Consider the following 14,299-nt stretch of genomic DNA (forward strand, 5'->3'; position numbering starts at 1 on the left):
GTAAGCAAGCCTTCCAATTAAATTCACTTGTTGTGCTCACCTCTTTTCTTTATCATGTTTAAATGCATACAGGCTTTTGGTGTAACGTGATAAAAATTGCTGCTTTTTCCCAGACTGGGTGGGAGCAGGCATCACGTTGGCGCTGCTGGGATCACGCTGTGCCTGATGCGAGCTCATATGTATTGTTTCTCAGTGTTCAGCTGCTGAAGCATGGGGAAGTATTGGTGTTGTACTGTAAGGAAAGTGGCCAGCAGGCCATTTCTGCCATCAGACATATTTATCAAGGAGTTCTCAACTCCAGGTTTGTACTTTAGAGGGAGATATCACTCTGGATTAATATCAGGGTATAAAAATCTTTACAGGGAATCGGCATTGCAGATGGGTAGGCAGCTGACAGATCTGACAAATGTGTTTTGTTTGCTTCGGGCACTTGTGGACTACAAGTTTAATGATATTCTGAAGTTTAATGACATCTACCTGTCAGGGTCCCTGTTAGGAATGACTCCTATTTACAGCAGCTTCCACCCAGTTTCCATTTTGAAAGAGGAAAAACCCAGCTTGCAACAGGCCACAAGCTGCATGAACATCAGTGGTTCCAGTAGTCTCACCTTAAGCATGGATAATCCTAAAAATCTCCAAGCAGAACCCAAAACTAGCCCACTGGGACTCAGCCGGTAGCTTCTCATTGCCTCGCTGTGGTGGTGGCCCCACGGCAGACGTGGCTGTGCTGATGGATTGGAAGCGTCTGCTGCTGAGCAACTTGGAAACTCCAGTTTGTGAAGCCAAATTAAGAGGTTTTACAAGAGGAAAAACCTGCCTGCCTTCCCCCTTGGTTTTACACTTGAAGAGCCTGTCTCACCCTGGGGATTACTGCTGAAATAGGGAGCAGTGAAATGGAAAGCTCAGCAGTGAGGCTTTGCATATGATATATCAAAGTCACAGCCCAAATATTCATTGGAGGAGCAGGGCTTGAGGCTGGGGGGAGGGGGTGGGAGGAAAAATGGGGGAATTAAAATAAAAGAAGGTTTTTATTGAGCTATTGTTCTCCAGGAAAAGGCTAATTGGCAAACAAATATCCTCTTCCAGTGGGAATACCGATCCTCTCTCCCTGCTTGCCAGGTTGTTGAGATTTTACTGACAAAATGTGCATTGTCAAAGGGAGTAGTCAATGCTGGGAGTGATCTCTGGAGCTGGGAGTATCTTGGAAATGCAGCGACTTAAATCCACATGATTTCAGATGGAGAGGGAAATATTGAGAGGGGAGATCTACTTGCAGTGGAGAGGCTGGGAGGTGGTCCCAGTGCCTAACATCTTGGGAAGTTTCTGATCACTGAAGCTGCTTTTTCTGGCTAATTGTATGTAAGATGGGGGGGGGGGACACACACACTTCGCACACCAGTATTATCAGCCTCCTGGAGGTATTTCATGCTTTGTGTGAGCATTTTCCTCCTGTTGGGACCAAAACAAGCAATGGAAATAGAGTGGGGCTGGGTGATGAGAATGGAGCTGGGATAGAGGAGAATGCTTGCTTTGGAATACTCAGTGAGGCTGTAAGAGCCCCCTGAGCTGCCCAGAGGTCTTGCATCTCCCTCTTGACTTTTTTCCAGCCTTGAGGACTGCCTGGCCAAGGCTTGGCATCACCCAGCCCGGGCACCCTCAAAAGGCCCCCTGAGAGACCAGGTTCAAGCAACAAAGGACAGCTTTTGTGAGGGTCTTCTCTGCAAGGCTGCAGGTTTTCAAGAGAGCCCCCGTGATCCCTCCCTGTGCTTGACCTCAGCTCTGAAAGGGCCATCTCTGCCTCTTTGAGCCCCACCACAATGCAGCACCAGCAGCTGTCTCCCCAAAACAAGAGCAGGGTGATGGGAGCACCAGGAGGGATGCTTCCCCGCACCACCTCTCCTTTCTGCTGGGTTTTTCTGGCTGACTTCTGACGCCTGTCTAGGGCAGGGGGATGCTCCAGCATCCTTCCTGGAGAGCCTCCAGCCACCTCCACCTCCCTCTGCCTTCTTGGGATGTCTCTTTGGCTTAATACATCTCTGACAAGTGTTGTGCCTGGATTTCAGGGTGTGAATTAATTGGGGCATTTAAGGGAGCAATATGTGACTTGAAAACTCTTTCTTCCTCCCACTGCCAAACCACCCCACTTTTTGGTTTGCTTCTGCAAAAGAAGAACCGCAAATCCACCCAGCTGCTGGAAGAACGCATGCATGCGTTTGTAGAATTGGGTCGTTTAGCACCCTAGTGAGTATTAAGAAATATATATATATTTATATAGGCTCTCAAACTGGGTCTTTTCTGTGGTTCCACACTTGTCCTTGTTCCCGAAATAAATGGCATTTGCCCGAGCTGATCTGCTGGAGCTCCTGTAAGAAGCTGTCTGTAGTCGTTTAGAAGATCTGATGCCTGTGCTCAGCTCATCACCGATTAAGTTTACCCTTTAAGTGGAGAACTTGTGACCTTCTTTGGTGTTACTGTCTAGCTAACTGGGAGTCTTCCAGCAAGGTTTGGTTTTTAATCCTCCAGCAGTATCTTCTATGCTTGGATTCATCTGTGCACTGAGTTGTGCTGGTCTGTGCCGTCACATGGGGTAAAGGGCTGGGTGGGAATCCCCAGATGAGCTCCCAGTGGGGAGGATGGATGCAGCAAGCCCTCAGCATCTTCTCCTTGTACCCGGGCTTATTTCCATGCCCTGGGGCAGACATGGTCCTGCAACACACCAGCAGCCCTCCCCTGCTGGATTTTTGCTAGCTTGCCAAACTAAGCAGCGCTGCTCCGAGGATCGATTTCAGTTGGAGAGAGTTAAGACAGATCCCATCTCATCCTGCTGTGCACCACGCTCTTCCCCTCGAAAACTGGATTGCAGAGTCAACAGCGCGTGTGCTTCCCTTGTTGGCGAGCTCACTTGTGCCCTGGAGAAACTACTTGCAAGCTGGGCTATTGATATTCTTGCATCAACCTTCACCACACTGCTCTTTTCCCTGAGTAGCATCATCAGCACCTTGGGATGGGAGCCCAATGCAGAGACGCACAAAAACGTATCTTCTGGCACTTTGACTGATTGCAGTAGATGTGTGCAAAAAGGAGGGCTTTTCTTGGTGTGTTACAGATTTATGAAACTACTTTTTTTTTCCCTCACTGGTGAATATACAAGTGTTTACTGGCTCTAAGAATAAACTGGTTTGATTTTTCTCGCTGCACCCTGAATTTTACCATCAAGCCCCTGAAGCTTATCTGCCATTGAGCAGATCAAAATGTTTTCTTGTGAGACAGCAGGCCCAGATGTATGCTTGAGGTTGTGACACGTGCCACAATAAAAGGGAAGACTACAAAGAAGAGGCAACTCATTTTAGGTGAGTGTTGAGTTTTTCATAACTGTGGCAGATGGGGTTTTCAGGGAGCAAGCTGTGAGCCTTGTGACTGCTGGCACAGGGGTGATATGCTGGTGGCCTTCAGGTGCCAGGCAGCCCAGGCAAGGTTTGCAGATCAAAACGCTCTTTGTTGGGTTCAAGGAGTGTAACAGGACTACTGGGAAGTGGAAGGATGATCGGGTGTAATTCAGGATTTGGCAGGGGTATTTATAAATATGTGAAACCCAAGTCTCTGTGATTTGCTTACACTGAGAATTATGGCTTTTGTGATTTAGTGGTGAGTCAGGCTCCTCCTGGTAGCTGGCTTTCCTGCACCATCCCCTTTCCTGGCTGCTTGTCACAGGTGGATGGAGGAGGAAAAAGCGATTGTCACATGCCTTTTAGCAGAATGTTTTGGGCTTTTTCCCCTTCCTGCCAATATGTATGGATATCCACTAAACACAAACGTTCCCCTCCTGTGCAGCCTGTGCCTGCAAACAACTTTATGCTGGAGAAGGGGTTTTTGGAAATTGGCATGGAAGCTTGCAGCCAAAAAGTCATCCTGGTTGCTTTAAACAGGGACACCCATGTTGGGGATGCTGGCACCATGCTCAACTTGGGAGCCATGCTAGAGGTGCTGGTTGTGGGCTCAGGTCCTCCACACTTCTTTGTTGGAGGAAAAGGAATCCTATTTCTGAGCTTTTCATCCACACAAAGACTCAATTTCAAAGCTTGTGTTTTTAAAATTAAATAATGCTTGGATCCCTCTCATTAAAACATGTTTCTTTGCACCAGCTTTGGTGCAGAATGAAACAGAGCAGCGGTTGTTGCTCTTGAAAGGGGTGAGCAGAACATGTGCACACATTTCAGGGGGCTCGTGGTCAGGACCAAACACTGAGAAGAAGTCAGGTTAGTGAGCAGAGCCAAAGAGGTTGCCAGCTGTCTTGGGTCCGTAAGGTGAAAAATCAAAACATGCCCAGGGAAGACTCTGGTGCTTCTCAGGGAATGCCTCAAATGTACAGTTGGTCTGAAAAATGCTGTGGGAGTGTCTAGTTTTTATTGCTGCGTAGGTCCGAAAGTGACTTACAGTAGGATGAAAATAATCTAGAATTGTTTGTTTAAAAAAAGGATGCAAGGTATTTAACGGGTTTGATATGCACCCCAGCGTTGCGTCCTGAGTTGTGTGTTATATATGTGGGGAGAAGCAATGAGGGAGGGTGCACCATTGCTCCGTGGTGGGATGGAACAAGTGTAGTGTCCGTGTGTGGGATGTCCAGTTTCTGCCTTCTATGTGCTGTAGAAAGTGGTCCAGGCCACCTGGCTCTAGCACTTTGTGAGGGTGATGGTGTGTTCCAAAACTGCCTGCTGAGGCCACTTGCCTCCCAGCCACCAGCAGCCAAAGAGGTCCCTTTGCAGTGATGGAAGAGAGTCAGAAAATTTCCATCCACCAAGAGCATCCCAGGCTGTACCAAAACTCTGCAGGGTAGGGGGAAGCAAAGCTTGGCGTGATCCAAGATGCTTAAATTGGTCAGGGCTTGGCAGAGACGTCAGTGAGCATTACTGCACTTGCGCAGAAATATTCACTCCTTGTGTAGTGCACTGAAATAAAGCTCCCCATTGAGAAAGAGCTCACTCAGGATTTTGCATCTTTGTTTTGGGAGGGGATGAGAGAAGAGCCAGAAAAACGACATGCTAATATTCATATTTGGGGATTTAGCTCTTAGCTTCTGGATGTGTTTGGAGGCAGGTGTGAAGGGGAGCGTGCCCACTCCTTTGCATGTGGTTGTACCCTTGCTGTGTATTTTTAGGCTGCAGACCGCAATGCTGCAATACTGGTGCTGGCTTTAAACCAGCTTGTTGGGGCATTGGTCGCAGACAGGCTTTGGCAGCATGTTGCTCCATGTGGGCTGATTTAGCTTGCTGAGGAGGCTGTTGAATATGCAAGCAGTAATTGCTGCTCTCCTTTCCTTAAAGTAAAGGAAGAAGCGACACTGGGATCCAATTTTCTCCTAGTGAATGATCTCATTTAAGCACTGCTCAGGGCAATGTAGGCTTGATGCTTTTTTTTTAAGGCTGGGGGAAACAACAAAACTTGTCTCTCAAGCATCACGGAGCTGGAGCCCGTGTCCTCTGTCCTGTGTGGCAACTGCAGTCAGTCCTGGTGGAATGCTCATCCTCTTCTCTCTTCCAGGGCTTCCAGGCTTAGCCTGTCACACATTTCCACCCTTGTTTCTGTGAAAACAAAGTTGTTTGGGAATGATTCAGGCCCATCAGTCCTGCCTTGAGAACTGGGGTTTGGCTAGAAGTTCCCTCAATGACCATTCCTGCACTATCTTCCCCGGCTCTGTACATGCAGGGCAATTAAACTTAATTTATTCTGGCTCTCTCAATACTAAAGGCCAGAAGGCACCATTAGATCACAATCTGGCTTAAATTTATTGATCTAATTAGCACTCAGAGGTATAAATGGAAGGTGGGAGCAGGACACTTAACATACGATGCTGTGTGGAGCTGCTCCCTTCTGCTCTCCTTAGTGCAAGCCTCCAGGTTGCCAGGGGCTTTCTTCTCCTTGAATAACTGTTTTCTGTAGGATTTGAGAGAGCAGAGAAGGCTGGACTTTGTTCTGGTGATGCAGTCTGCACTGTCTGCAGCTCCCGATGACCTGCCAGGGAGCCATGGTTTGATTTTGATCCATCACGTCAATGAAAGTTCATCAGCTGTCTGAAGGTTTAATACTATCTGCCTGGTAGCTGACATTCTCTCTCTAACCTTTTTTAGCTGGTTGCAGATAACCTACAGCCCACTCAGCCTACACTATAGGGTAGTTTGTTTTGTTTTCTTTTTCTTAATTGTTTATAGATGAAACTGAGGAACCTCAATAGCTCCAGAGCTGGAAGCAGCTCAAAAATACCTTGTTTTGGTTGCTACAAGACCAGGTTGGACGAGGCCTTGGGTGATATGATTTAGTGTGAGGTGTTCCTGCCCATGGCAGGGGGGCTGGAACTTGATGATCTTAAGGTCCTTTCCAACCCTAACTATTCTATGATTCTATGAAATCTAAAATAAAATCTTGCCTTGTAGTCTGTCATTCAAACTCATTGTAAAGCGTTGTCAGGAGTGTGTACCTCTGAATAGCAGGTGTTGTTCTGAAAAAAGCTTTCCGTATGCTTTTGCAAGCCCAAGTCAGAGCTGGTATGTAGCAGCAGGTTGTGATGTTGAAAAGGGGATGGGAAATGCCCCATAAAAGAGGAGAATGGGTATGTTCGCTCCAGACCAGCTGCAGGAACCGGGTAAGGTCCTGCTCTTTGCATTGCTGTATGCGTGGACTGGGAATGACCAAGCAACCAAACTTTGCATAGCTGAGGATGTGCAGGTCAGGACCAAGCTCCCACACCAGACACAAAGCACCTTGCAGCCGCCAGCAGCTCAGTCTGTGTCCTGCTCCTCATGGCTATTCAAAACCCAAACCTGCAATTTTTTCCTCCATGTTAGAGGGAGCGAAGGTCTGTGTACCTTTAGATTTGTGTTTCCCTCTCTCCTTTAGGAAAGAAAATCCTCAGCAGGTTCCTAAACCCTCCTAAGACTGAAGGGATGCCAGCAGGCTGTTAATGGATTTGCTGCGGTGCTGGCTGCTGGGAGCTGTGATGAGAGAGCTTTCATGGCAGCTGAAATTCCTCCAGCGGCTGCATTTTTCTACTTCCAAGATCTAAATGTGAAACCAGATTTGGGGCTCTTCAGGAAGGGGGACCCTCCAGACTGGGCATAGAGTTGCACAGCCTGGGATTATCCTGCACGAGGCCCAGTAGCTGTTTCCAGTCGTTCATGGTTCAGCAGATGATGACACCGTGTGCTAAAAACGTGCCGTCAAAGATAATTTCAAGAGTCAGATCATCTGTTAAAGTAATGTGGGTAGAACCGAAGTTTTCTTTAGGGTCCCTGTTTTGGGAGGACATCATTTACCATGCATGCAAATGGTGGTGCAGGGTCCAACCCTGGGTCTGCCTGCCTCCAGTGCAGGGTCCCCGCGGGCCACAGCAGCTGGCTGTTTGGGTGTATGAATCCTTAGTTGGAGGGTAATGGCTGGCTCCAGGGAGATCAGACGCTTCTCTCCAAATGCTGACCTTTTTCCTAAGTCTCTTTATAGCTTTGTTAATAAATCTGAGTCATCCATATTTCAACTTTCTGCATTAACCTTGGCTGTTTGTCCTGTCTCTGAACATCTCAGCGTCTTGTTTCGCAGAGTTAAAATGTGTGTGTGTGGCTTTATAAGACAAATATTTAGATGTTTTGGTTTGGGTTTTTTTTTTTTGCTGGTTGATTTTCTCAGCAGGGTGTTTCTCTGTTACCTCAAAGGTGAATCTCATCTTGTATTGTTGATTTGATATTCCCATTTTTGGGGCAGTATTTACCTGGTCCGTGCTATTATTGGTTGGGTTAAACACATCTCCTGCCCTGAGCTTTGCTCCCAACTTGAGCTTCAGAAATCAGCAAAACCTAAGCGACCCCTGGTGTGAGCGGTGCATGATGTGGGCACTGCATAGGAAAGTCTGAACTACTGGCACTGTGTGATTTTTTTTTTTTTTTTTATCAGTTGAAATTGCGTCCTGTAAATATTTACTGGAACTCCAAGGAGGATTTATCTAATTAAAGCCAACTAAAACTTCCCATGAAAAAAGAGCTGCCCATAGGCAGTTGTTGGTGATGTTTAGGGACATGTTTAAGAGCTAGGGGGAGAATATAGGATATTTTCTCAGCTCTGCTGCCATTTGTGGCTTGAGCATCCTAAACCATGTGAGGTTTTCAAGCACCAAGTCACCCATGCTGGGGACCACGCACCTGGTGGCCCCAAGCACATCCAGCTGTTCCTGTCAGCAGCCTCCCAGATTTGCTCTACCCATGGCCAGACTTGAGATGGGGGCTGGCTTGGCTGCCACAGCACAGGGATGGCAGCAAGTATTTGCTGGGGCATGCAGCAGTGATGGGGACTAGGACCCCTCTCCCCATGGGGATGGCAGCGCATTTCCCCACTGCTGCCGTCTTTGGCACAAGGCAAAGCCAGTGCATTTATTTTAATTCACATGGTCATCAAGGTTGCCAGGACTGTAAAGTCAAATCTGAGGAGAAATATTTGGCATGTAAATGTGTTTCCATTCTTCCTATCCATGCCAAGCACGTGGGTGGCTTCGATTCCTCCTCCCCTCCATAGGATGGGAGTGCAGCGCTGCAGGGCAGCTGCTCAAGCCTCCAATCTTCTTTTCCCCTCAGGATCTAGTGCCCAGGAGGGAGGTACGCAGAGGATTTTGGCCATGGCCCCAAGGAAGAGGAGCGGCCGGGGGATCTCCTTCATCTTCTGCTGCTTTCGCAGCAGTGACCACCCGGAGATCACGTACCGGCTGCGCAATGACAGCAGCTTTGCCCTGCAGACCATGGAGCCTGCACTGCCCATGCCACCGGTGGAGGAGCTGGATGTCATGTTCACCGAGCTGGTGGTAAGTAGGTTGCTTTTTATTTTACCACATCCTCCCCTTTTTTTCCTCCCTTCTTTCTAGTTTCCTCAGGCTTGGTTTTGAGTTTCTAAGCAAGCTTTGGTGTGAAGGGAGCATCAGGGGCTAAGGCTGGCAGTGATTCTGCACTGAACCTTGAGCTCCACTCGTCCCTGAAGTCCTGCCAGTTTGGGGTGGTTTCTCTTTCTCATTAGAAAGCCTTGATTTCTTCAAGCAACGGCTGGAGGCTGGTCTGGCTTTGTGTACTTCCAGGGTGATGCAGAGGTGTCCAAGCCAGTAAAGCAGGTTGTTCCCTGTAGGGACAAAGTAATTTCACTTGCTAGGCACTCTGCTTCACAGAAATCCTTGGGTGTGGGCTAAAACAAGATTTGGAGAGTCAGGATATTTGTTTATCCCTCCGTATCAAAACTCTGAAAAACTTGGATTAAAAAGAAAAAAGCCAAAAAAAGCACTTTTATCTCCTCTAGGCAAAACCATTTTGGTGTGGTTTGTTGGACAGACCCAGAGTGCTCCAGTCTGAGCTGGTTCAGCAGTGAAATGAGGTTTTTCTATGGAACTTTGATACGTAAGGGGAGCTGTGAGTTGCAATGCTGGTTGGTCACACCTCATGTTATATATAGCATGTCCCATTAGATGCCAGGCAGCATGGGTTTGGTGAGTCAAGCCACTTGGAAAAGGAGAGCTCCAGGTTGTATTTTGAGACCCAGTTTTGTCCAGAACATCCTTCTCCATGGGTGGGCGAGACATCCAGCACAATGGAACACCTTATGCAGCATGGTGTGGATTAGATATCCCTGCAGCAGGACTCTTCTCACAGCAGTCCTGCAAAACGCCACCAGCCAAGTTTGGTTTGTTCAGGTGGAGTGACTGCCTCTGCTCTGCGTTTTTCTCCGCTGATAACTTGGCCAAATCAGATTTTCCTGGGGACATTCTTTCCCATGGAAAACTCTCCCCATGCCCTAGCCAAACGCAGCATAAGGGCATGTTGTGCTGCATCTTGGTGTCACTAGCCAGGCTGAAAGAGGCATCTGTGGAGGCTCACATGCTAGAGCCCCACCAAGCCAACGGCGCCTCATTTCAGCCCAGTATTTTCAAAGCATCTCCCCAAAATTCAATCAGGTGCTTTTTGCAGAGGCTGTGCTATGGGGACCCCCTGTGTGCGTAGCATGGCAGGAGCACAGCAAAGCCTGGGACCCGTCAGGTCTGGGTCGTGCTCCATCGTGCTGCCAGGATTTTAGGGGATTTTGCCCAGCCAAGGGTGAGAATAAGACTCAGAGGCAGCTGCTGCACCAAGGGCATGTTGGCAGCAGGGGCCATGCTGGCTTCCTGAAGACTGATGTTATACAGGGAGGGGTACAGCAGGTGCCCACTGTGCTGTGCTGTGCCCACTGTGTGCAAGCAGCTGCAATCCCCTCAGGCTCCCCAAAGCCTCATCAGATCTCAACCTGAGCCAGTGCTGAGTGGGAGGGAGGTACAAGAAGGCAGATTCCCATTCAGGGAAGTGAATTTGTGAACTCACACCCCCCCTTCCATTACAACAGCTCCTTCTTGCTCCCAGTAACCTGTTGGTGTCAGGTATTAAATTTCAGCGTTAGTTAAATGGCTTGGAAAGCATCCCACTGTTTCTGTATAAACCCACTGTGTAACACTTGAAAGAGAGACAGAGAAGGCACTTGGAGGTGCTGGGCTCATTTTTACACCTGTGGGAGCCTGATGCCACCTGGCCTGTCATGCTCAACTGTCTGGAGAGGGATGGGTTGTTCCCACTCTGTGGGACCAAGGCTTCCTCCAAAATCCTTGGTTGTCTCAGTCTGCTGGGTTGAGGGATGTCAAAGAGGTTGGAGGGGATCTGGAGGCTTTTCTAGCTCTTCTCTTGCAGCTTAATAGTGATTTTTCTACCCCATTTGTTCCCATTAGGAACTTTTGAGTGGCAGGGTGGAAGATTCAGGCCTGGGATGGGTGGTATCTTTGGGGATGTTGCAACGGTGGGTTTGGTCACCAGTGTGGACAGTCCTCCTGTAGAGACCAACAATCCAGCAAGGTCTCTGCTCTGCAAATCACAGTCTGCTGCATGTATCAAAGGGCAAAACTCTTTCTTTTTGGAGCCATCCTGCAAAATATTCTCTGGGCATTGGGTATTTTTAAGTGTGCCTGTTTGAGTCAGGAAACATTCGTAGCGTGAGAAACTGGTGATTGTCTCATGCCAGCGGCAGCGGACAAGGGCCTGAGCTGCAGAGGGACGTGGAGCAGCTGTGAGTGCAAGGTCAGCTGAAGGCTCAGTCTGCTCTCCCAGTGTCTGTTTTATGGCCTCCTATATGTTAAATGGACACCTTGGATTTTGACTAGAATAGTTAAATAGAATAGGTAAATAATTTAGGGTTTTATTCCGTGGCCATGTAAATGTTTCTCAGAAGAAACAACAGGGAAGTAGGGGATGGTTAATTTTTTTGCCTGGGCACAAGCAGGAGCAATTAGCCTGGAAGAAATTCCTGATTTCCACCCTGGTTTGCAGGGACGATGCACCCTGTCCCAGCCAGAGTATGCAGCAGGCAGGGGCTTTTCCCTGGCTTAGGACAGATGCAGATGTTGTTACTGTGGTCAATGACTGATCACTGCTTCCTCCCAGAGGAGCCTTTTCCCTTTCCGTTCCTTTCCCCCCAGCTGGGCTGAATGGGTTTTCATCAGGGTATTGTTGGGATGTCGCTCAAGCAGGCACCGGCCCCATCTGAAAGGCTTTTCTTTGTGCGCTGTCCTGCTGGGGCTCCGGCCAGGCTCAGCCACCCAGGGAGAGCAGGTGCTGGCAGAGAGGCACAAACAACAGCGAGATGTTTCAACAAGATTTACTGATTTGCAGCTCCCTTGGCTGGGACAAGGCTTTATCATTTCATGCAGCTCTCCTTGCATTGACACCAGTGCATCCTGCTGGCAGGGGGTAGCAGTGTTTGGTTCCTGGGGCTTGTGCAGTGGTGTGATACCTGCCAGGCAACATCCATTGGGTTTACTGAGTTTCAGGAGCCATCAGTTCTCCCATAGGACACATCAGGGGGATTGCTGTATTGTGGGGCTGCTCAGCGCCAGCAAGGGGAAATATCTGGGGCTGCGCAAGCTGCCTGTGAACCAGGAGAACAAAGCTGTGCCATCTGCCACAGCCTCTTTCAAGAGGCTCCTGTATATCCAGGCTAACAATACAGTGTTTCTTCAACGGCTGAAACCTTGCTTGCACGCTTAGAAGAAAGCACTTGCAAAGCTCCACATAATGGTGCCATATGGTGGATCTTGCCATAACAATCCTCTCTATTTTCTGCCAGCAACTAGACTTTCTACCAGATGGGTAAATGACTGATGTCCTTTATATCTGCTTAACACTCCTTGTCACTCTGAAGTTTGTAATGAAATGCTCTGTGTGTGGTGGTGTGCGTTGGCCCCATGGGATGTGTGCTGGGTTGGGGGGTGGAGGCACAGGGGGATTAAATGGTTTGGACTGGAGAGGGCAATGGGAGCCCCACCATGACCCATGACCCCTCTCTGGCTCTCTTCCCAGTGTTGCAGGTTGCAATAGCATCTCCATCCTGGCAGTACGAGAATGATACTCTGGTGACTCAGACCACCTGTATACTCGGAGGAGCTGCCTGGTCCAGTGTGGCTTTGCTGGCCCCTGGAGCATTAGGTACTGCCTTTTTCTGGTCCTGCATCCTTGCTCCCAGCCTGCATCTCCACCAGTGGAGGGATGGGCTCAGATGACATGCTCCTCCAGCTGCTCCTCAAGGCTTGTAGAATCGTAGAATGGTTTGGGTTGGAAGGTACCTTAAAGATCATCTAGTTCCAAACCCCTCCCATGAGCAGCGGCACCTTACACTAGACCAGGTTGCTCAAAGCCGCGTCCAGCCCGATCTTGAACACTTACACGGATGGGGCAGCCACAGCTTCTTTGGGCTGCCCCATGCTTGTGCCAGTGCCTCCTCTCAAATACTTGGGCTTTGAGGAAATTCCAGTTACTGCTCCCGATTGGGCTTCTGAGACTTTTCACCTTTGACTTGGAAGAAATTAAAGCAGTGTCTGTTTAGCTCTGAGTCTCAGCTGTGATGTGCAGCAGCCCATTTTTAGGCTAGGAAACCAGAGCAGGTTTCCCCAGGTTCCTCTGCCCAGACTTCAGCAACTGGTAAGTTTTTGGAGACCTGGAGAGGTGGCACTGAGAGGTGAGTGGCTGTGCAGTGTCCCCAGGCCCCTGGGCTCAGGACAGGTGCAGACCCTTGAGCCTGATGTTGCGTGGGGTTGATGACTGCCTTCACTGGGATTTGCTGGTGGGGAGATATTCACACAGTCTCTGAAATGCTGGGCTTTATGCCTTCTCCTCCCACAGCCTAGAAGGCTGCTCCATCCCTCCCTGCTGCTTTATGAAGCAGTGGAAACTCTGTAGCCTGGGGAACCGTTAAAGGGTCTCTGACAGCTTACAAGATATATCACAGCATTTGGTTTTGCTGTATGTGGGGCAACTAATGCATTTCACCAGAGCTGCTGTTGGATGCTGTCTGTTAGGAGATACCATCTCATGTCACAGAGATTGATTCTGTGTCACCTTTGAAATGCTTCATGGTAGGTGCTCGGTCTGTGGCTCGCAATGCACCATGTGTGACTGTGCTGCAGAGCTGTGCCCTCCTGCCCTCTTGGTGTGCTGGGATGATTGCTATTTTATATGCTGCTTGAACAGGAGCAGACAACCCTAATGCGAAGGAAAGAATGGTGGTGGGGTCAGTGTGAACACCATTATGTGCTTGCTAATAGCAGTGCTGGATTGGGAGCTTGTTGCTAGCAATATCCAGTTTTACTTAGGAACTTGAATAATGTGCTTTCCCCCTGGTTTCTAATCCAATAAGGAGAAAGTATGAGGTTTTGGGCCTTGCAAAACAACATGGCTTTTAAGTAACAGCTGAGGAATCAGCTGCAAAGTCAGGCTTTGCATTTCATGCTCGCAGGTCAGCTGTTGTTTTTTTCCCAGCTGGTCTTTTCAGCATTAAGGACTTCAGGATTTTGAGAACTGAATGGTGGCCAAAGCCATTTTCCCCTATACCTGCAAAGAAAAGCATTCAGTTAGTACTCAGAAAAAAAAACCAAACAATTGCAGTAGCCCTTGTGTCCTGGGCAAACACCCCCTTCTGCAGTCTGTCCAGGGCCAGATGCTCATCATGGGGCTCCTGATCCCATCCCAGCACTGTGTCTCAAAACCAAGATCCCTTGGCTTATGAATCGCTTTTAAGGAGGAAAACCAAATTATTTGGTAATATCTGATTTTGAATTCACTCTGCAGGGAATTGTGTGCTGTACAAAGGACACTTTAACTGGGCTGCCCAGGTTCTGCTCATTGGACCTGTCACACTCCTATCCCAGCCTGCTGATCACGGTGCTTGTTTTTGTCACTTTGTGGCATTACACCCTCACAGATAATCACTT

At 48.7% G+C, this 14,299-nt stretch overlaps 1 protein-coding gene across 1 annotated transcript in view; it reads left to right on the forward strand.

The window, feature by feature from the left end:
- Window positions 1–14,299, forward strand: part of DAAM1 (dishevelled associated activator of morphogenesis 1) — an 81,735-nt gene that overhangs the window by 12,066 nt on the left and 55,370 nt on the right. The window contains exon 3 of the mRNA XM_061462721.1: window positions 8,613–8,836. Within this exon, the coding sequence (XP_061318705.1) occupies window positions 8,654–8,836 (183 nt within the window). The 5' untranslated portion in view covers window positions 8,613–8,653. The remainder of the gene's footprint in view (window positions 1–8,612; window positions 8,837–14,299) is intronic.

This window comes from Pezoporus flaviventris, unplaced genomic scaffold, assembly GCF_033815535.1.
Source record: "Pezoporus flaviventris isolate CSIRO_AGI_PZ_B2104156 unplaced genomic scaffold, CSIRO_AGI_Pfla_v1 ptg000035l, whole genome shotgun sequence".
NCBI lineage: Eukaryota > Metazoa > Chordata > Aves > Psittaciformes > Psittacidae > Pezoporus > Pezoporus flaviventris.